The following is a 23,204-nucleotide window of genomic DNA, read 5'->3' on the forward strand; positions in this document are numbered from 1 at the left end:
AACAGCACTCACCAAAGAAAGCCCAAACATTGCCTGTCACTCTTGAAATCGTGCCCCGCTCTTCTCCCTGCATGGTCCCAGAAGGAATAATCAGACCATGCGGGAATCATGGTCCCAACATGGCTGTCTAATCTGCCCATCTGGTCCTTCCTGAACTGCAGAGGGTCCTCCTTAGGACGCCGTCATGGACAGAGGACCAGCCTTTACCTGAACATAAGAATGGCTCAGGGACTCATTCCACATATAGTCGTGCATACATACACAGACATACATGCACATGCAAACACCCATGCATGCGCGCGCGCGCGCACACACACACACACACACACACACACACACACCCTACATCCTTTATCTGTGCAGAGCATCAGAGGGCTCCATCCCCAGACACCTGCTCTGAGCCCTTCCCCATTAGACGACCCATCATGGATTGTGTCAGCCTGCATTAGCAACCAGGCTCATCACATTAGGCAGCAGCCCTAGGCTGGCAGCTACTACTTTGAAATGCCTCTTTATCCTGTTGTCACGCTCTCATCTGCATCAGACACAGCCACAGAAGCAATCTGCCGACCCAGTGCAGACATGAAGGACCAGGTTAGAGGGCAAGGATTTTATGGAAGCTGGACAGATCCCAGTGTCCTGGGCCCTGGTGCCTGGGAGGCACTCAGGCCTCTCCGGGGAGCACTGAATGGCTCTAAAGTGTGAGCATCCTTAGGACCAACTGTAAAAGTGTAGGTGCCATGTGTTCCTGAAAACACACAAAATAGATGCCCTGTCCATTTACTGTACAAACTGGCGATGCCTATGGAGACATCGTGAATACAGTATGGTGTGACATCCACAATGCCTCTCTTCTACAAGCCTTCCTGGCTATTTATCCAGGTCACTAACAAAGCAATGACCAGTCCCTGCCTTGTACAGTGTTTCTGCCTGGTGCAGATGAGGAAAGGACTCTCATCTTTGTAGTCAGATGGGTCCTGAGATCAAATCCCATCTGTGCCTTCTCATATCTGGGCCACCCTGGGACAGTACCTTGACCTCTGCGTCCTGTTTGTAATCCTACTTTGGGCTGGTACCTGTTTCACGGTTGTTGAAAGCATTGTCTGGGAGTCTGTGTGAAGAGTGCCTAGCCAGGCACTGATGCTTCAGTAGCTAGTTCAGGGCCAGGTTCATGGGGGAAGTTTAGTTTTATCCATTGTGAAACCTCAACTCACACAAGCCCTCAACAGGTGTTCACTCATGCACATGTACCTGTGAAAGATGGAGCTCAGCCCCTCCACCCCCCCGTACCTCCAGAAAGGTCTGAGCAAAGCTTGACTTTGTTCATGTCTGGGTCATCACAAAGGCATTCACCTTCTTAATTCCAACCTTCTTGAGTAGGCAGAGCCCCATCTTGTAGCTTACCCCCAATCTACCCTGTCACCTTTGCTCTCATAGTGGGCTCTATCACCATCCCGGCTTCAACCCCATTTCTCTGGATAGAACCCCCTTTCTGCTGACCTGGGGACTCACACTCATCTTTCATGTCCCCAGCCAATCACCCAGTCACAGGAAGCCTCTCAAGACCCACTATGCCTTGTGCCTCCTCCCTGGGGCACTTGCTCAACTGCTGTGTGATCATTTACCCCACCTCCACCCCTTCCCCACCCTAAGCTATGGCAGCCATATGATGGTGAGGCAGGGGTCCTGAGTACTTACCAGGTGAGCCCTTGGGACTTTGTACAAAGCTCAGTTGGTGTTGCTGAAAGAGTGGATGGAATGGGTAGTGACCGCCTCAATAAATCGCTATGACCATCTTCAAAAGGAAGAGGGCAAAGCAGGCTCAGTCAATGACCAGATCATGGAGCACATACCAGCCCATCAGTCAGTGGTTATTTATGCTCAAAGAGGATGCCCCCTACTCTCCCACAAAACCACTATCCATGCCTGGCATATGAGACCCGAGAGATCAACTCCCCCATCTACCCTGTCACACAGAAGACCCCAACACTGGCTTCTGGGACCCAGCATCTCTTCTGTCTAGACCTTATTCCATCCATGTGTTCTCAGAGCTGTTTATGCGCACGGGCACACACATGTGCACGCACGCGCATACACACACACACACACACACACACACACACACACACACACACGAGCCTGTGAACAACTCCAAGTTGGACTGGGAGAACTTTGCCTTCTAGCAGGTGCTGTCAGGTGACTACCAATCAGCTTAGGGTCCCCTCTTCTTGCATCCTGGGGTGATGTTTATCCAGAAGCTAGTCTTAATCTACCCCCTGTTGTCACGTCAGCCAGGGCTCCTCCAAGAGTCTTTGTGAGGGAGGAGATCTTTGTGGCTCTTTGTCTCCTTGTTTCTGTTTAAGAGCTCTGTCTGTGCTCTGTAGTTCAGCTTGTTTGGGTCTTTTAGAAGAGTGTGTCTTCGTTCACATTTTCCTGAGAAATCTCTCTCTCTATCTCTCTCTCTCTCTCTTCCTCTCTCTCTCTCTCTCTCTCTCTCTCTCTCTCTCTCTCTCTCTCTCTCTCTGTGTGTGTGTGTGTGTGTGTGTGTGTGTGTGTGTGTGTGTGTCCTAGCTCCCTAGCCCACCATGAAGAAAACACTTACTGACATTGCTCTACTCAGTCCTTCAATAAACACTTCCGGAATACCTTCTAAATCTCAGAGGAGTGACCATATAATTTACTGTCCAAACGGGGGCCAGTTTGAATGTGACACTAGCTAATTCATACTCGTGGACAATAGGTATAAACAAAGATGCTTCCAGGCCAACCAGGATGCACCAAGCACTCGTGTACTAATGGCTCATTTGGGGTCACTAGGGTTGGGTGGTGGAAGGCTTTCCTATAAGTGTCCCGTAAAGGTTAAGTGTAAAACTAGGAGGGAACCCAGGCCACTAGGGGCAAGATGTAAAAACACAAAAAAGATGAATGGAGGTTGAAGCTAAATGACAGATTCCTAAGATTTTTCCCACAATCTCCTTCTTGAATGGATTTCCTGTTTGAAAATGAAAGAATGTACATATTAGCAACACTAAATGGACTCGGAAGATTGGGTGTATTGTGTAAATGTGCGCATGTATATGTATACATATTTGTGTGTGTGAGTAGCAATAATAGCCAAAGAAGAGGTCATGAATTTGAGATGAAGTGAAGATGGGCGGGGACAGAAAGAGGTGATGTAAACACAGCGCTCATATATAAAATTTTCAAAAAATAAAAAGTTTAAATTAAAAAAAGGGAAACAGACTGGGAGTGAGAGCTTAGAAGACTATGTTCCCATAATGGGATCCAAGTCCCCCTGAAGGGGGCTGGGGAAGTGCTTCAAGTTTATAAAGATGTGCTGTCACCGTCCCCTATGCCCCAGTGCCAGATGTCAACATCTGCAAGGCCCAGAATGTGGTGCGAATGGCAGCTGGCTTCTGTCACTCTTGGCTTCAGGGTTGTGACTTACTGTGTGGTGGTAAGGGCACAGCATGACCCATTTCCTACCAAAACAGAGACTTCTGTCCTGAGCACTGTGCCTCTCTCATACCCTAGGTGCCCGTCCTGAGACCCATGGACCTGATGGTGGAGGCCACCCCACGAAGAGTGTTTGCCAATGCGCACACATACCACATCAACTCCATATCCGTCAACAGCGACTACGAAACCTACATGTCTGCTGATGACCTGAGGATTAATCTGTGGAACTTTGAGATAACCAATCAGAGTTTTAGTATCCTTTCCTTCCAAGCCTATTGGTCTGACTCAGGGGTATCCAGGTAGGAGCGGGCAGGGGAGAAAGAGGTCAGAAAAGAACCGTCAAAATGGAAATGCCTGGCAACTTTGAAGAAAAATCTTAAATTGTGGGCACAGCAGCAGCTCTCGCTCTGAAATGCAGCTTAAAACCATTTCTTTGCACAGTGAATAATGGCCCAAATGCAGCTTAACATGATGATCCTAAGGCGAATGAGGATATAGGTCCGAGACACCAGGTTTGATCCCAGCACCTCAGACAAAGCAAAAGCTATAAGCGTGATTATCTTCCGCTTAACCCAAACTATGAAAAGTACAAAAGATTTCTGAGTGTCTGTGTAAGGCCAGTGTTTGACCTCATTGTATTCATCTTGCTTTTGGTGATAAAAGCTAATCTTGGCACCTGTTCTCAACCTGTGGGTCACGACCCCCCCAGGACCATCAGAAAACTCAGCTATTTACACTATTCATAATAGTAGCACAATTGCAGTTATGAAGTAGCAGGGAAAATGATTTCATGGTTCGGGTCACCATGACACGAGGAACTATATTAAAGCATCACAGCTTTAGGAAGGTCGAGAACAACTGGTCTCGGGTGTGCCCGTTCAATCCATCCTAAAGCCTGACTCTTAGCTCTAGTTCCCAACTCATTTCTCGCTCTCAGCCCTCAGGGAGTTGAGTTCTGGCTCCCAGTCAACCTTGATTCCGCCCTTCAGTTGCCGGCTTCTGCCATCCCAGCCCCGCCCATCCCGAGCTGTCCACAGTGAACCTCGGACAGCTGAGATGGCTCCATCCCACTCCTACCTGCACTCACTGACATGGGCCACCGTTGTCTCTTTCCCCTATGGCTGCCTGATTCCTCTCCTTCAGCACACATGCCCTGCCTGTCAGTTACCGTGTGACCCACACGACATCCTGACTGCGCACCTAACGCTCCAGTAACTTTCTAGTGAACTGAAAATTATAAGTCATTTCCCAGGGTCTAGAAGATTCCACACCATCTGGGCCTGACTCCCTCTGACACCTGTCATGTCGCTCTTGCCTCACCCACTCTGCTTCAACCAGAGAACCATGTTTCTATTCCCAGCTAAGCTTTGCTCTTCCTCTCTCTGCACCTGCTGTCCCCTCTATCTGGAAATGTGTCCTCAGAGTTCTTGATTCCAGCCTCAACCGAACCTACCGTCTCTACAGAGACTCTCCCACTAGCTCCCCAGTGGCTGCCAGCAGCTGTATTCTTGCTGTCTGCATTGTGCTCACCAGAACTTGAAGTGTTTTAGCGTGTGCGTTTTTTACTTTGCCCCCATGAGAATGTCGTTTTCGTGAGAACAGGAGCCCCGAATGGCCCGTTGCTGTATTCCAATGGATCCAGCATTCTGTATTGAAAGCTACTGCACACAACGAGAGTGGCATCGTAGTCAGTGGTCAGAGTGGACCTGTAGGAGACTCTTCACTATGAAGCCTAGCTTGGAAATTTAACGTGCAAAGTGTTGAAGCCGAGCTGAGGGAATGGGTTCGTTGGTAAAGTGCTTGCTCGGTAATCGCGAGAACCTGAGTTTGATCCCCAGAACTCAGGAAAAAGAGACCAGATGTGGCAACACTTTTTCATAATACCAGCACTAGAGACGCGGAAGTACACTCACTCCCGGCCTTCCTAGCCTATTGGTAAGTTATAGGCCTGGAGGAGATCCTGTCTTTTTGAGGTGTGGGGATCCTCTGAAGCCACAGAGAGGAATGCAACTCACGCACATACGTGGAAAGGATATTTGTGCAAGGGTACACAGCTCGTTAGCCACTACCACAGTGACATTCCTATAGTCCCTGAAGGTTCTTAGGAAAGGTGTCCTTAACCAGGTTCTGGCACTGAGATACATCTGGAGACACTGAGAACTGGTCTTTGGGACCATGACTGGTTAGCTCTCATTGATCCCAGAGCAGACATGACACACTGTGTGGGCCGGAGAATAGCTGCCTCTGACTGCAGATTTCTCCCGGCACAGCAGCTGCGGATAGAATGAATGTCGATGGCGGTCGCCTTTCCCTCCTCGCATCTATTCCGAGAACCAGGAATCTGCCTGGGCTCAGCCAGCTGTCACTCTGAGCTTATGCTTCCCCAGCCTAGGTGGCATGTTTTCTGAATTTTGCCTCCAGGCTTTCAAGAGGGAAAGGAACTTTCTCAGACGTTTGGGGAGACAGATGCCTTGGGGAGAATGCAAAGGGGACATATTAATAGTGCTGTTTAGGTTATCTCCTGCAGATGTGTGACAGCCTGCCAGATGCTGGCATACAAATGAGACCTTAGCGTTCACCCTTACCGCTGCCATATGTAAAATAATCACTGTCATCATGTGGGTGACGACAACTGACATCTATATATGGCCTTTCAGTCAGACTGCCCCGGGCAGGAAGGTGTGCAAACCAGGGCCCTTTTGCCTCTCAGCACTGAAGTGTAGCTACCTCTGGAGCAGGCAGTGGCCCTCTTCCACAACATCCTCAGAAAAGTATCTAGAACAACCCTTGTCTTAAATACCTCCTGTTTAGCACCTTCTTCTGTTATGCCTTTTATCAACCAGAGGCAGGAGCATGGCTTGGGTTGCTTGGGGTGGCAGGCAAGATGCTTCGTAGAAATACATGGACCGTTTTCATAACTGTGTGTTAGTGCTACTAAGAGGTAGAAAACTCGCATCCTGTGAGGTCACAGATGCTAAAAAAATCCACTTAAATTACACAGTATACATCCACAGTTAACTCGGTAAGACAAGTAGCAAGGAAGTCTGCCTGGGGACACGCAGGCACAGCACTGATGTCGCAGCTCACAACACAGGATTTAGAGTCTGACGAGAACAGAGCGCTCTCTCACCCAGGTCCAGTACTTTCTGACTGTGAACATTCTCACCACGTGCCTTTTATTTACCCAGACTCCCATTCTCCACTTCATCCTCTGGAAGGAAGAACGCTACTAAAGGACGGTGAGATGGCTAAACTGACTCTTACTCCCCCCTCACACACACACACACACACACACACACACACACACACACACACACACACGCTTTGAGAAATGCCTTGCTAAGTAAATGATCATGTTGATCTTCCGTTGACTTAGTGGCTACTCCTGAGCCTAATGATATTTTAACCACCATCCATAGGGCCTGCTGCCCCACGGTCAGTGCTCCGTTGATCAGGCCACGGCCTGGCAGGATTTCTATTCCTGCTGGCACTGACTCTGCTGCTGCCACCAAATGTAGTTTTTAACTAAGTCTCTATAGTTCTGTTTACCAGTAAAGACTCAGGAGTCAGCTATTGGGGTGGAAACCTGGTAGCTTGGAGAGGCAGAGAAGCAACCAGCTAATCATCCTTTTCACATTTCAGAGAGAATGAACGTCTCTCCGTTCATCCCAAACCAAAACACTGTAAGTCTCTAAGGCCCTCTCTACTCCATCCTGTGTGTCTCTCTATCCATCTTGCTGGATCCTCTGTACTCTCTGTGATTAATTCTTGTCAAGTAGTCACTGACTCCGTCCCCTGGGCCAAGATTGATTTTATTAACACATTCTCAGGGTTTCACAGTGTTATCAAATATCCCACAACAGATCAGTATAACAAAGTCTAATAAAAGTTATGCTTCTTGTTGAAGAGATTTAAAAAAAAACCTAGAGAAACTTAGAGAAGATGATCAGTGATTTCTTCTCTGTCATTGTCTAGATCACACTCTTAATTCTACATTCCTCCTTTGGCTCTAGACTTGGGTGATATTTATCAAATGTTGCTCCTTATAATCTAATCAGCACCCATTTTTGGAGTGTCTGAGGTCTAGGGCCTCACATTTAGCACCAGGTAAGAGCATGCCCGTCCTACACCTTTGGGTACCTGACCACAAGCCCTCTCCATCCACAGGCACCCAGGACATCCCAAATAATGGGTCCTTTATTAAAGTGAATAAAATGATCTTGATGCGTCAGGACCCCATTCCTAGGTTAGTAATTTTCTAGAGCAAGAGGTGGCCCTGGGTTTTAATAAGCAAAGTTTGCTCTTAACACATTGCTTCTCTGGGAACGGGGAGACAGTTCAGTGGGTAAGAACACTTGCTGCACACACAAAAGGACCTGAGTTTGAATCCCCAGCTTAAAAAATGAGCATGACTATAACCCCAGCCCCAAACTCCGTCTGGGGGTGACGGAGACAGGCAGATCTCAGGGGGTCGCTGGCCTACTATCCTAGCCAAAATAGGGAGCTTCGGGTTCAGTAAGAGAACGTGTCTCAAGAGAACACAGTAGAAAATGATAAATCAGGATAGCCAATAACCTTTTCTGGCTCCATGTTTACACATAGACTTGCACCCTGGACACACACATACATGTATCCTAGACACACACACACATAAATACATGCTGAACACACAGTCCTAACATACACACGCATATGTTACTATTTCTTTTTGAAAAGCATGTTATACACGGAATCCTTTGAATTCTTTATTGGTCCGGGGAGTTAAGAATTGATCAGTCAATGAATTTTATCTTATAAAATTGCAAATACTGGGGCCTGGTTTTGTGCCAGGTACCGCACTAAACCTGACAAAAGAAAAAGAAAAGAAACAAAATTGAATTTTCATAATGACATGATACAAATAATAACACCAATATGTATTTTATTGTGAACTGAGACAAGCTCTTTAAGAGAAAGTAATTTAATTCTTCAACTATATTTTTTAAAAACCAATTTTGGACTAGAAAATGAAGAGGGCTTTGCTGAGGAACTGATCGTTGAATTGAGATATTCAGAGAGAATCTAGAAGCTAACTTGGGCAAGGAGGTGTGGAGATATTTGCCTAGCGCTCACCAAGGTCCCTGTGTGTGCATATGGCCATCCCTGGATATAGACTGGAAAGCTTAGGCAAGGCTACTCCTTGTGTAAGGATGCCTCTGAAAGAAAAAACCTGGATATTTTTACTTGATCCCAGCATCTTCATAAGGTAGCTTTGTTTGTCACCTTGCCCCATCCAGGATGCACAAAGCCTCAACTCTGTGATTTCTAGCTTCTAGAACAACACTTGGTCACATCGTGGACAGTTGTCTCCCTTTTAGATTAAAGGGTCAGTGCTACACAAGCCTGGGGGAGGACGTGGAAGCCAGATGCAGCAACTCCCTGTTTCTTAAGATGTCTTTCATCCCACCATGGGAGCAAATGTTGTCTGAGTTTTCTGTCCTGCCCAGTTCCAGCAGTTGTTAAGTCCCAAAGAAATCACACAGAGGTCTGCATTAGTCATAAACTGATTGTCCCATTAGCTCAGACTTCTTATTAACTCTTATAACTTATATTAGCTCATTATTTTTGTCTATGTTAGCCACGTGCCTTGATACCTTTTTCAATGAGGCAGTAACATCTTGCTTCTTCTGTGGCTGGGTCACAACTGCAGAAGAAATTTTCCTCTTCCTAGAATTCTCATTGCCCCACTACTTCCTGCCTGGCTACTGGCCAATCAGCATTTATTTAAAATATAATTGACAGGATACAGACCATTGTCCCACACCAAGCAAAGGCACAAATTAATTTTAGGCTGGCATTTTCTATAAAATGAGGTCACATCTCTCCCTTTTCTGGTGCTGGGATCATGCTTCATGCAGGCTAGGTAAATGTTTCACCACTGAATTGTATCCCTGGTCCTGAAGAGCATCTCTCTGATGACAAGCCCAGCACATAGTCTGCTTGTGCTGAGGCAGCACCCACCCTCATGTTGAAAGCCTCCCTGGAAGGTTTCCCCAAGCCAGTTGATTTACTTGTGTAGACACTAAGCCCCAATTTCAGAGGCTACCCCTATGGTACCTAGTCTCTCTCCTCCGGAAGTGCGCCTCTTGGGCCTCTTATAGTTGGGACAGACAACAGGAGTTTGGCCGTATGCCTGTCTTGGACTGTTCAGTTCCCACAGAGCAGGGTGGTAGCTAGCCATTGAACTGTGTCTTCACTTTTTATCTGTTTGAGATGGGGCTCCCACTTCGTAGATCCTCCTGCATCAGCCTCCTGAAATTGTGGGGTTACAGGTGTGCACTCCCCACCTGACTCAGGACTGAAGACTGAGGGGTCAGATGCTTTAGACCTGAACCCAGAACTGTCTCCCAAATGTGCATAATCTTGATTTGTCATTTGAGATCTCTCCATCCCCCAATCCCATCATCAATTAATAGAAATAATAAGATAGCTGTCTCAGGAGGCCATTGTGAAGGCTGCATGAACGATCCTGTGAAGTCCCTAGCGTAGGGTGAAGGTTCCATGCTTGGCAGCTGTTAGTGTGGAGCTCATATTCTCAACCTACTTTTCTTTCTGCTATGCGGTCTTGTACTTTCCTCTCCTAAGACAACAAAAAGTTATAGAATTCATACTCCACCAGCTTGGTGACTTGATCCATTGACCCGTGGTGACTACCATGGGTTTTCTGCTCTTGAAAATGTAAAGACGCTTAGAAGAGACCCCTGAGTCAGAAAAAAATGAGTCACGTGAATGCCATAAGCATTGCTGAGCACTTACTAAGCAAACTGAGATGACATGAAGAGGCCAGCTCCATCCCCTATATCATGGCCTGTAGTCTGGTAGGTGAATGGGGTAGAGTTCACTTGGAGAACTGGGATGAGCGGAACTGGGGTGAATGCAAAAAAACAATGAATACTGGGAAGGAGTGGTTAAGACACTAGTGATGGACCTTTGCCAGTGTGTTGTCCTTGTAGGTGTAAGGCTGGCAAGGCAAGTGCCATCCATGTTTAAGACACAGAGTCAGGGATGGAAAACCACAAGCAGGTGGAACCCTGCAGGCATGAGCAGAAGATTGTGCACCGGCAGCTGTCAGGAGGGAAGACTAGGGAGTGAGCAACAGAAATGACAGACTTGCCAGCTCTCAAGGAAGGTCTGAGGTTTCTCTTAGTGGATTTTCCTTAGCCAAGGCTGACCTCAAACTCGCTCTGTAGCGAAAGTTGATCTTGAGCTCCTGATCCTCCCACCTTTATCTCCCTGCGCCACCACCCCCAGTTCATGCAGGGCTGGGCTCAAACCCAGGACTTTGCGGCCCTGAGCTCGCTGTTCAATGTCTTCCAGCTCGGCCATGCATGGGGATACACACCTTTAAGCCCAGCACTTGGGAGGCAGAGGCAGGAAGATCTCTGAGTTTGAAACTAGTCTTTCCTACAAAGTGAGTTCAAGGATAGCCAGGACTACATAGAAAAACCCTCTCTCAAAATAAATAAATAAATAAATAAATAAATAAATGCCTTCCAGACAGACCCACATTACATAGTCTCCCTTTCTTATTAACTATTAACTTAGATTCAACTGATTAGGAATCTTTAGTTTTATCTGTAAAATCCCCTCGTGGCTGCACCGAGGTAGAGTAAGTGGGTGAATGACTGGGCATGTGCACATCACTTTCTTCCTTTTGTCTTCCAACTTGTGAAAAGGATATCCCTTATAACTGAGACTAATCTAAAACAGGAGAAGGGGAAGCCCAAGGTCAATTTGACAACACTAGCAGTTCCCAAAGCCATCAAAGTAAGTGTGTGACAGAAAGACACACACACACACACACACACACAGCCTTTGAGGGAATACAAGTCTAAGGGTTTTTGAGCCTGTATGAAGCACCAAGTGTGTTACAGATACATGCCATCTCTTGGAGTTCCTTCATCTTTCTTTATTCTAGCTTACTGATATAAGGTCTCATTGTGTAGCTCAGGCTGGCCTGAAACTCAGTCTCTTAGTGTCTTGGCCTCCTGGAAGCCATGATTACTGGTATATGCCACCACACCCAGAAACTCTTCCTCTATACGCATGAGTTTCTATGTTCAAGATCATCTGAGATTCTATAACTGGTCAGATCTGAGGTTTAAAATTTTAGCAACCTGTCTCCAAATCATCTGAATCAGTAAAATCTGTATTCAACCATGCTAATGAACCAAACACATACTATGTGGCATGCCTCCTCCAGGATGCATAGACGGGAAGAGTCCCAGCAGCTGAACAGCTTCATGATGGAAACAATGCCTGAACAGAATCTTGGATTATGAATTTTTTTAAACACAATTCTGGGCTTGTTGACGTGTACGTAGAAGACTCTGAGGTGTGGAGCTTTCAAGAACTCCCCAGTCATAAAGGGTGTTGCCGCTAATGTCTTATGAAGCAGTCTGTAGACTTACTATGACATCATACATCCCTGTCAGCCCCTCAGCCTGAACCTGGTACTTGGCAAATACTCCATGGATATTTGTACATTGGCTTTTTAAGCTCCTAAAAGGTGTCTATTCCCTGAAGCTGCTTCAGAAATCACCAATGCCTTACCAGTGATTTCAGCTGACAAAATGAGGTGCTTTGTGATCCTTGCTTAATAGCCAAGGATCAGACTTGAGTCTTAAAAAAGTAAAAGTAAAGATCGCATGATAACATGTGTCCTCTACAAGCAGGTCCATCTGTAATAGGCAGTAACCTCGACCAGTAAATGTAGCATGTGTTCCTCAACTCTCTCTTCCCTGCCTGGCTTAGCCAGGGCTAGAGGAAAATAGTTGTCAGTATCAGAAGAGTCTGTGCAATGGGTCAGAGGCACACATGGACAGCCACTTTGACCCCAAGACGCTGCCTGGAAATGATTTTTATGGATACATGTACTTCCTTTAGAAAACGGAATTCTGTCCAATATGAAAATGATTTTAATAATTTCTCTCCATTATCTCTTCTAATAATTAAAATTCTTAGAGGCTGTTAATAGGATTCTATTCATCTGAAGGCAAATAAATTGAACCCCAGAGAGATAAAGTGACTGTCTCAAGTTCTCTCAGTTAAGCAGAAGGAATGAAAATGGCCTCCCAGCCACATTTATTCCAAATACAGTATTTATCAGTGTTTTCTTGAATTCTACCCCCAGAGCTCAGGCCAGTCTCAGCTCTCAGGGATGGCTCTAAGCAAAGGTTGTTTTCTTGGTTTAATAGGACACAGTCATGGTAGAGGTCTTGGAAAATGAAATAAAATAACCAATAACCTCACCACTGATTTTGTCTCTCAGTTGTGAGAATGTCAGCTAATTCAGCCATATTAGTTGATGGAAAAAATAAAAGGTAGCAGGGGAAAAACAAAAGAAAAACATAAGAAATTCAAAGTCCTGATTTGTTAGGAGCCTTTCTTCTATTCAAGATGGAATACCCCACCTCTCACTCGCCACCACACACACACATACTCTCACATATACACTTGCACACACATGCACACACACACACACATGCACACACAAGCACATCCACACACATGCACACACACACAATACACACACAAGCATACACACACACACACATTCACACACACAGAGAGAGAACAAGAGAATGAGAAAGAGAGACCCCCTCTTTCTGCTTTCCAGTGAGCACTGTCTCAGGTAGCTGATTTACCTTGTCTGCCAGCCACAGTCCCCTTATTGTAGACCCTGTAGATGGGGTTTGTGTCTGCTTCGGTCACCAGCCTATCCACCGTACCCAGCAGATCACCAGCACGTTGTTCATTCTCAGAAATGTCATGGAATAAGTAGATGAGTGGACAGTTGCTCACAGGTGACAGTCTCTCTGACTGTAGTATATATTTTGTATCAAATTTTCCTAGCCTGATATATGATAAGCATAAAATCTGTCCTAAATATTATCATACTCTAAAGTCTTACCATTTCATTGACTGAAAGTGGGAGAATGGTATGGATATAAAAAAAAAACAACCACTCACAGATGTCCGCTCACAGAATCACCACAAGCAGCTCCATGTCCCTCCATGTCCCTCCTGCCTTGAAGCTCATCCCTTTCAGGTATAGGCTTAAATGGCATTATGTTCCTAGAGTAGAATTCTGCATACAGTGGGGATTTTTTTTACATACTTGTACATTTCACTGCAAAACTAATTTAATAGCAGGTTTCTTAAAGTTCACTTTATCATGTGATCCTATATATTTATTTAGGTTGCTGTCAATCTTTCATAATGTTGCCATTGACAGGAGGCAGGGGAATGACAGGTATAGAGAGCCTGGGCCTTCCGAATGTGGATGATGTAAGTGAATGAAAGGCTCCCCACTTCCTTCACCACAGCCCTGATCCCATCCGCCCCCTCATCCTACCGCTGCTGTAATTTATGGCTTGGACTGCTTATTTGTTCAAAGCAAATCCCTGAAGGGGTGACCTCCTGATGTCTTCAATTATTACTTTCAATGATGCCGTAGGCAACTGCCTGGCACAGGAGTGCCCTCACCTTCCTGCCTTCTGCCTTGCAAGCATGGAGCTCAGCTGCCAGGCTGGCTATGCCCCATTTCATCCTCAGAACTGTCTCCAGAGTCAGCCCCCCAAGAGCCAGATTAACCCCTTTTGTTAGGAGAGGTAATTTGCCTGGGTTTAGCATTAATAAGGAATACCCCCAAGCAGTTGGGGTCAAAAAGAGCAGACCTGTCACGCCCCAGGGTTAATTTAATGACAATCTGTTGGCTGTCTGGGTTGTATAGTAGGCACGCGCTCAGTGATATCGTTTGTTGTTTAGTTCTTTGGAAAACAGGGAAATAATTTAGATAGAGTGCTCAAAAGGATCAGATGGAGAAAATTGACTGTCAAAATACATCATTCGACTTCCCTGTAATACAGGGCACCTCGCATTGCTTGGCGCCTTTCTCTCTCCTTTCCAATATGAAGGGGGAAACTGGTGAGCTGAAGCCACACCTCTCCCTTTGGAACCTGAGAGAGAAATGGCCTAGGTTTCTGGACATCGGTGTGAGTTTCCTCCTGTCTTCCTCAAAAGACATCAAATTTTCCCAGCCAGACTCTCTCACATGTTTCTAGAATTCAGCAAAGTCCTCTCTTGAAAAATAGGACATGAAAGCCCTTATCAGATTTTTCTCCCAACAACTAGTTCAAGCAAATCAGTGATATCATAGGACATAAAAAATTTGGTTCTGGAAAATACCATCATGGAAATGTAGTTGGTGAGTTTTCAGGGACATAATTCGAAGGAGGAATCTCTCTCTCTCTCTCTCTCTCTCTCTCTCTCTCTCTCTCTCCCTCTCCCTCTCCCTCTCCCTCTCTCTCTCCGTCTCTCTCTCTCTGTCTCTCTCTCTCAGAAGCTAGTCATGTGTAGCATGAGGGGGCCGGCTTGTTGGGGTTTCCGTCCCGCCTGGTACCCCACAGCTGGCAAATCCCAAAGAGAAATCACACACAGGACTCCATAAGGTTATAAACTGATTGGCCCATTAGGTCAGGCTTCTTGTTAACTCTTATAACATATATTACCCCATTATCCTTATCTATGTTAGCCACATGGGCTCAGTACCTTTCTCAGTGTGGCAGCTTACATGTTGCCTCTTCGGTGGTCTGCGCAGGAATGACAGAGGAACCTCCCTGCTTCCCAGAATTCTCCTGTTCTCATTGCATCACCTCTGCTTCCTGTCTGGTTTTCCTGCCTATACTGCCTGCCTGGCCAATCAGCGTTTTATTAAAATATGATTGACCGAATACAGACAATTCTCCCGCATCAGTCATGGTTCATCTAGAGCCAGACAAACCCACTCAGGGAAACTTGCTCTGTGGGGCCCGTTTCTTCCCAAGATGCTCTGTGACTTCATGTAAAGAATCCTTGCACAAGCTTGAGTGCAAATCCCAGCTCTACCCCACATCCGGCCCTAAGAAATTTATCTCAGAGGTCAGCGAAATGTCTCAGCAAATCTCTTGCCACTAAGACTGATGACCTGAGTTCAATCCCCAGGATCCACGCAATGGAAGGGAAAAAAAAAACAACTGTACCAATGTCCTTTGCACACCTTGGCACATGTGTGCACATACACACACTCAAAATAAATAATGTAAGGCCACAGTCACACAGATGGTTCCGGGTAAGCTCGTTGGGTCTCAAAAAAAATAAAATAAACGAAAAACAAAAGCATATGATTGTGGAAAAGGAACATAAAGAAAGGATGAAGGGTGGGCAGTGGTAGTGCACCTCTGTAATCCCAGCACTGCGGAGGCAGAGGGGTGGTGCACCTCTCTAATCCCAGTACTGCGGAGGAACATAAAGAAAGGATGAAGGTGGGCAGTGGTGGTGCACCTCTATAATCCCAGCACTGCGGAGGCAGAGGCAGGAAGATCTCTGAGTTCAAGGCCAGCCTGGTCTACAGAGCAAGTTCCAGGATCACCAAAGCTATACAGAGAAACTCTATCTCAAAAAAAAAAAAAAAGATGAAGATGAGAGGTTGATAGGAGCTAAAGGGACACAACGGAGGACGGGGTCAAAGTCACCAGAATGTAATAAATACATGGATAAAAACGGGAAAGACCAGATTTAAAAAACAAAAGGTTGTTCTGATTAGAAAGAAAAAGTTATTTCCTCTATTTCGTCAGCTGTAAATTAGGATTATTAATGGCACTGACTTTGTCTGCCTGGAATGAAGGACAAAGAGGCAGGCTCAGCCCGCAGTAGACAACAGCTACAGTTGTGCTAAAAAGGAATAGAATCATGGCTTCTTCCCTTGACCAAACCCAAGTTTAACCCAAGCACTGTATCAGGAGGGAGACTCAGACCCTGGAGACGAATCAAGTGGCTTCAGATGAAGGGTGGGTGGGAGGCAGGGCGGATCTGGAAACGGTGGACAGAGGCAGATCAACTGGACTCTGCTCCAGGAAGAAGTCCTCGATGGTCGCAGGACGCTCCTGGAGGTGCGGATATGCTCAGGGACTTTGTTTTCTCATCTTCTGACTTAGGGACTTTATTTTTAGGTAGAAAAAAATAGCTGTGGCTGTAGCACCTCCCCTTCCCACACAGTGAAGATCCCTCCCAGTGCAGCTTGTTTGCTGAGCTATACTTACAGAGGCTGGGAAAGCTGACACCAGATTTTTCCCTCCTTACTTTGGAAGGAAAACATGCTTGCTGGCACTGTGGGGTAGGGAGCGACTGAACAGGATCCTCTCTGCTTACCCTATCCAACAACGCCAAGCCCAAGGCACAGATCAGCAGCCAGAAAGCACATCAGAGCTGCAGCCCCTCCCAAACTGTTTGGGTGTTCCAGGTGTGTGTCCCAAAAGGAGAGGCTTAGTTGAGAGGTAGTGTTTTGTTAATCCAGGATTGTGCGTGCCCTGCTGAACCAAGTAACCTTTGCATCTGGCTTTGGTAGATGAAAATGTGCCAAAAGGTGGTACTAGCCCAGGCTCATACTACCTTTAGAAAGAATGCAACGGTATCCCTAAGAGATAATCAAATAGCAAGAGGCAGAACCCTGTACAAAGCCGTTGAAACAAATCCCATGTGGCAACAGATCTAGAAGGAACCTAGGTACTGTTTGCTAGTACGTATCTACATTAGTTAGTACATGGCTACCTAATTGGTGCTAGTAGGGCTCAAAATATGAGCTTATTGCATGTTTGTGCCTGTCTCCATGCCAAAGAGGGAGCTGTGTTGCTTGCTTAGACAGAAGCATCTCTAGGATGGCCTGTGTCTAGCTACTGTTCGTTCATGCAACGTGTTTTTCTCCAAAGTGTGGCACAACGATTCCTGGCCCACACATTTTTATTTTAATCACTGTATGTTCATTTTCATGTAGATGATTAAACTCATCCCTTCATGAATATTGGCTTACTACTTAGCTAAGTAGTAAGAGATGAAAAGTGAAGCAATCTAAAGAAAAACATGATAAGTTTAAAAAAAAGAAACTGGTGATGGGGCAAACATGAAAAAGGCGGCCCGTGAGTAGTAGGGTCAGTGGAATGCAGGTCCCCTTGCCTAGCTCTGCTGCACCCCAATATCCACATGACAAGGTACAGCTGGTCCCCAGACAGAACCTCAGCTCCAGCCAGGGCATATGCAAGCCCATTCCTTCACTTCTGCTATATATCCTTTGGAAAGAATTTGTTTTTATCTCCACTGAATTGCCTTTGTAAACATAAGCCTGAATGTTTAATTCTGATACACAAGGATATAGCCTGAAATAGATACGTGCATATGTATATGTGTGTACGTGTGTGCACATATATGTGTGTATATATATAGATGCATATGTGTGTATGTGTGTGATGTGTGTATATATGTATATGTGATATATTACAAAGGGATATACTGGGGAATGGGGAGGTGGGAACTTGGAGATATAAACTGAGTATATCCCACATTATCCCAAACCCTCACTCCACATAGATGATTTCTTTCTGACACTTAAGCTCCCACCCAACACCCCAGTTCTAGCAAATTACAGCTTATGGAGACTAATAGGCAATTATAAAATCTCCCAGGCTTTGCACCTGGATATATATGTATATATGTATGCATGTATATACATCCACCTCTACCTCTATATCTATATAGAGAGATAGAGAGATAGATAGATAGATGCTAGATATAGTGTGTGTGTAGGTGAGTAGTGAACGTGTTCCTCAGCCTACCTGTGAAAGTCAGAATACAGTTTGTAGAAGTTAATTGTCTCCTTCCACCTGTGGGTCCCAGAAGATCAAACTCAGCTCAGACTGGCTTAGCAGCAAGCTCCTTCACCGGCTGAGTAGTTTTCTCCCCAGTCCCTTAACCATGTCTCTTGTGGAAACTTCTTGAATGCTCACATAGCCTCCACTCCCAGCCCTGAAAGTGGGTGTAAAAAGTGTTCTTCGTGATATTGTTGTTGTTAAGGATTAAATGAGACAAGTTCGAGATATGCATCCTGAGAGACTCTTTAATGACCCCACACTGGGTGGCAGCTTCTATGGCTCTATGGATAGTTCACGGAAGAGGATTTGCAGCCCGTTGTAGATATCATTTACCAGCCTAGCGATCCCAGGAAGAGTTCAAAATCAATAGTTTGGCTACAGCGGGACTGGCTGGATTTTTAGCTATTGTTATAGAGTGGGAGACACTCTCACGTGATCTCCCGGCCAAGTGTGAGTTCATCCTCTACGTGTTACAGAAGATGAAATAGAATCGAGGAGTCCTGAAACTTGAGTTCATTGAGACAGGGTTTCACAGTGTGGCCCAGGCTAGATTGGAACTCACAGTGATCCTCTTGCTGCGGCTTCCTGAGTTCAGTGATTATGGGGCACCACACCCAGCTTAGACCGAAGCTCTAATGCTACCACTGACTACGGGGTAGCCCCCATCCCTTAAAGTCCCTGAGCCTCAGCTGCCAGAAATGACTGCTGCCTGCTTCTCTGCTAATGGCCTCCCAGTGAGATGCCCCTGTGTGCGGTAAATGCTCCCATAGCGCTCACAGCAAGGGCCGCTCTTGCCCCAGGCTCTCCCCGCTTCTCCTTGCCCTTCCTTTACTCGTCTGTGCCAGATATCGTGGACATCAAGCCGGCCAACATGGAAGAGCTCACAGAGGTGATCACGGCAGCCGAGTTCCACCCCCATCACTGCAACACCTTTGTATACAGCAGCAGCAAGGGGACAATCCGGCTGTGTGACATGCGGGCATCGGCTCTGTGTGACAGGCACACCAAGTGTGAGTACCCAGCACAAGGGCCCTGGGGGAGAGGTGCCCTGGCCTCTGACATGTGGGAGGAGGGGGGGGGGGCCCTGGAAGGGTTCCATCTCATTTAACACTGGGACTAAAGAAATCACAAGTGTTAGGCTGACTGGGGAGTCAGCCCCCCACATTTATTGTTCCTGAGAAGGGGAAGCCCCATGTTCAAGTTGGAAGCACACGGACGCAGAGGGAACTCTGCCATCGAGGGCTGAGCACTGGGATCTGATCTGAATTCTCTGTGGAGGTCATTCACTGCTGTGGGGAGGAAGAACGGCCCTGAGAAACAGTGAAGAAGCTGTCAAAGCGGGGGGGGGGGGCAATGACAAGGAAATGGGGTGGCGTGGTTAGCAGCAGAGAATTCCAGATCTCCGTCTCGGCAGCAGGGTTAACCAGACTTGCGGACTGTGAGGGGTGGGTGGTGAAGATAGAAGAGAGCTGGGGAAGGACTAGGTCAGCGGTTCTCAACCTTCCTAGTGCTGCGACTCCCAAACACAGTTCCTTATGTTGTGCTGACCCCCAACTATAAAAGAATTTTCATTGCGACTTTAAAACTGTAATTTTGCTACTGTTATGAATCAATACAAATAACTGATATGTGGGATATCTGATATGTGACCTCCCCCAAAGGAGTTGTGACCCATAGGTTGAGAATCATGGGATAGAAGAAGCAGGGAGGGAAGAGGTAGGAGTAAATGCAGGATTCGGGGAAAGGTGGAGGAAGACATGCCCAATGGCTGACATGAATTGTATGTGGCATGGGGGCTACAGGAAGTTTTACTAGGCATGAAGCGTTTGTGTTCTTTTTGGGACCTGCTGAGTGTGGGGTAACCTGAGCTACCTGGGAGGGACAGGTTCTCTCTGGTAAGTGAATATGGAACAAGGTGGGAGGGACCCTGACCTACAGAGATTCCTGAGGGGCCACAAGAAGCTGTGATGCCCTCACAGCCAGTGTGACAGCGACCAGCCTGGGCTTTGAAGTCAGGCAGGCCCACATGAGTCCTGAATGCAGAGGAATAGACTGTGGACTGACTGGCCAGCTGAACCCAGCACTTAAGCTGGAGAGTGGACAAGGCTTTAGAAGGATTTTAAATGAGAATGGTTTAGAACGGTACTTGGAGAGCTGAACTCTGGCACTTGGTACCCATGTGACCTCAGGTAATCTTCCTGAGCCCCACATTCCCCACAGGGCATGTGGGCAGAAGAGATTAACACTATTTCCTGAATAAGACAGTGCTGGCATCTTCTGATTGTGACAGGAGGGCAATAGGTGGCATCCAGAATGGTTCCTATCCTCCTCGGAACCCCAACCACAGGCCTGTCGCTGTAACGTACTTAGAACCCCTACCCTTTTACCAGATACAGGAGGCCCCATTACTCACTATTCAGATTCACCAAGTCCATGCCATATGCCAGGCACTACATCCAACTCTGGAAACACTAGGGTGAGCAAAAGCAGTACTTCTCTGTCTCTCGGAGCTCGCTGTATTAGCCAAGGTCTAACAGAGCAGGGGGGATGACAGGTGGCGTGCATAAAGAGATTTATTATTAGGAACTGGCTCACATATGAAGACTGAATCCTGAGATCTGCAGCCAGCAAGCTTAAGTTCTGGGAGAGGGGACGGTCTTCCATCCCACGTGCCACCAGGCTGATGAGCCAAGAGTCTCAATTCAACTGCAACGGGTAATCATCGCAACCCCAAACCAGCCAGGCGGGGAGAGGCTCTGTCACTCACAAGAGGACCAATTCTTTCCTCCCATCAAGCCTTCACCTTATTGGATGAGGCTCCTCCACATTAATATTTATTGATTTAAATGTTAAACTTATCCCAAAACACCCTAGCGGAAACACCAGAGTGTCAGACCAAGCAGCTGAGCACCTGTGACCAGTCAAGTTGACAGAGAAAATGAGGCACACCGAAGGATGAAGACACCTGCCTCCGTTAGAGGATCACGAACACCTAGAGCATCGCCAGTGTCCCAAGTGACATGGAACATTGCACTGTCAGCTAGCATCATGGGGACCTTACAAGGCAATGGTTGCTGAGCTGAAATGTAAAACCCAAGGAGGAAGAAGAGTATAGGAAGGGGTCATCCAAGTGCACAGACACAGGAAGTCTCTCGGGACACATGCCCGGGAGCCCCCAGAGTCCGCTCCTCCTTCCAGCCACCCCTACAAGATCAAAGTCCTGAGCACAGTCCCTAGGGAGACCCTAGTGGGTACATTCACAAGCCTTCATCAAAGCTGCCCACCTCTTCATTGCAAGGCACCAGCCTGGTAATCTAATTAAGAAGAAATAGATTCATTTCCCTGACTGGGCCAAAAAGCTGACCTTCTTCAGAGCACACCTCCCTTTGTTCCAAAGCCACCGGCCCCAGAGCCTGCCAACTGGGGAGGCTCTGCGTTCTGACCTCCTGCCTGACATCTCATATCGATTTTCTCCATTCCCCTCCGATGCCAGCCTACAGCGGGCTGAGGCTCAGCTGAGGTGTGTGAGCAGCGCGCGACAGTTCATCAGAGTTCAAAATGAAAAGCAACACTGGCTTTCGGAGCTGAGCACGGAGGAGGAGGGTATTTAATAACCGTCGGCGTTTAATCAAAACGCCGAGGAAAACCGTGTTATCAGAGCCGAATATATTAATTTCCATATGTCCCTCACTCTGCATGCTCAGCAGGGGTTGGAAGAGACGATTTGTCCTCTCCCTCTCTATTTTCTGATTCTTTTTTTTTTTTTTCCTATTGCTCCTGGCGGCAGCGAGGTGTTTGCATTTGTAGTCTAAGGCGCCTGAAACAAAGGGTGCTGAAGACAGGGAGGCTCTGCTGGGCTGGGCTGGGCGGGGCTCTGCTGGGCTGGGCTGGGCGGGGCTCGGCTGGGCTGGGCTGGGCGGGGCTCTGCTGGGCTGGGCTGGGCGGGGCTCGGCTGGGCTGGGCTGGGCGGGGCTCTGCTGGGCTGGGCTGGGCCGGGCCGGGCCTGGCTTCTCTCCTTCTACACGCATGTACTGGGCGGTGGGGGAAGAGACTAGCCAGGTGATGTGGAAGCCAGCCTAAAGACCAAAAGAGTTCAAATCCAAGCTCCTGTCCTGCCCCACAGGGATCATCTTCTGCCCCTGTCTCCACCCTCTAAGCTCCAGGGAACCTGACCATACTGACACACTTCCTGTACCACCAACACTTTTAGCCCCTTCCTGCCTTGGGTTTTTTTTTTTTTTTTTTTTGCATAAGTTCTTCCCCTGTCTGGAACACCCTTCCCCCATAACCCTCAATTATCTTACAACTGCCATGGAGCCAGATTGAGCACTTGTGGGAAAGAGACAGGTCAGCGGCGCATAGACCCGGGAGAGAAGGCTTTATGCACTTAACAAGGATGCTTTAACGAAGTTCCCCTGGCTGACTGACAACGAAATGTTGTCAATCCTTTGCTCAATTTTTAAATTTGATTTAGTATGTGGCATGTGTGTGAATGAGGGCATGCAGGTGACACATCTTTCTTTATTCTGTTCATTTGCGCTCAGGTGAGTCAGTGGACAGCTTTCAGGAGGCAGCTCTCACCTTCCTTCTACCTGGGTGGCAGGGTCTCTCCTGCGGCTTCGGCCACACTGTGCACTCGAGTCTAGCTGTCCTGCATGCTCCTGAACAATTCTTCCATCTTGACCACTCATGTTTTCGTAGAAATGCTGGGATGACAGATCCACTGTGCTGTGCACAGCATTTTTATATGGACTTTGGAGTCAAGCACAGGTTTTCAGGCATTCTTACCAGCCGAGCTATCTTCCCAGCCCCTGACTCGGTTCCCAGAAAGGTGTCAGCTGGCAGGTTAGCTGGGTTCCTCACACCCCTCTCTCTTTCACTTGAACAGAGCCACCTTCTCCCTGTGTGTCCACATCATCTTTTCTGTGTGCCTATGTCCAAAGTCCCCTTCTTTATAAGCATCATCTTGGGTTACAGGGTGTCATGTCAATGCGATCACCTCTTTGAAGGCCTGGTCTCCAA

The 23,204-nt window shown here is 47.1% G+C and overlaps 1 protein-coding gene across 5 annotated transcripts in view; it reads left to right on the plus strand.

Annotated features, from left to right (window-relative positions):
• Ppp2r2b (protein phosphatase 2 regulatory subunit Bbeta) overlaps window positions 1-23,204 on the plus strand; it is a 398,449-nt gene that overhangs the window by 342,698 nt on the left and 32,547 nt on the right. For all 5 annotated transcript variants that reach the window (XM_048419510.3, XM_048419512.3, XM_048419516.3 and 2 more), the window contains 2 exons: window positions 3,535-3,712; window positions 19,028-19,192. In XM_048419510.3, the coding sequence (XP_048275467.1) occupies window positions 3,535-3,712; window positions 19,028-19,192 (343 nt within the window). The remainder of the gene's footprint in view (window positions 1-3,534; window positions 3,713-19,027; window positions 19,193-23,204) is intronic.

This window comes from Myodes glareolus, chromosome 13 (genome assembly GCF_982192425.1).
Source record: "Myodes glareolus chromosome 13, mMyoGla1.1, whole genome shotgun sequence".
NCBI classification, from domain to species: domain Eukaryota; kingdom Metazoa; phylum Chordata; class Mammalia; order Rodentia; family Cricetidae; genus Myodes; species Myodes glareolus.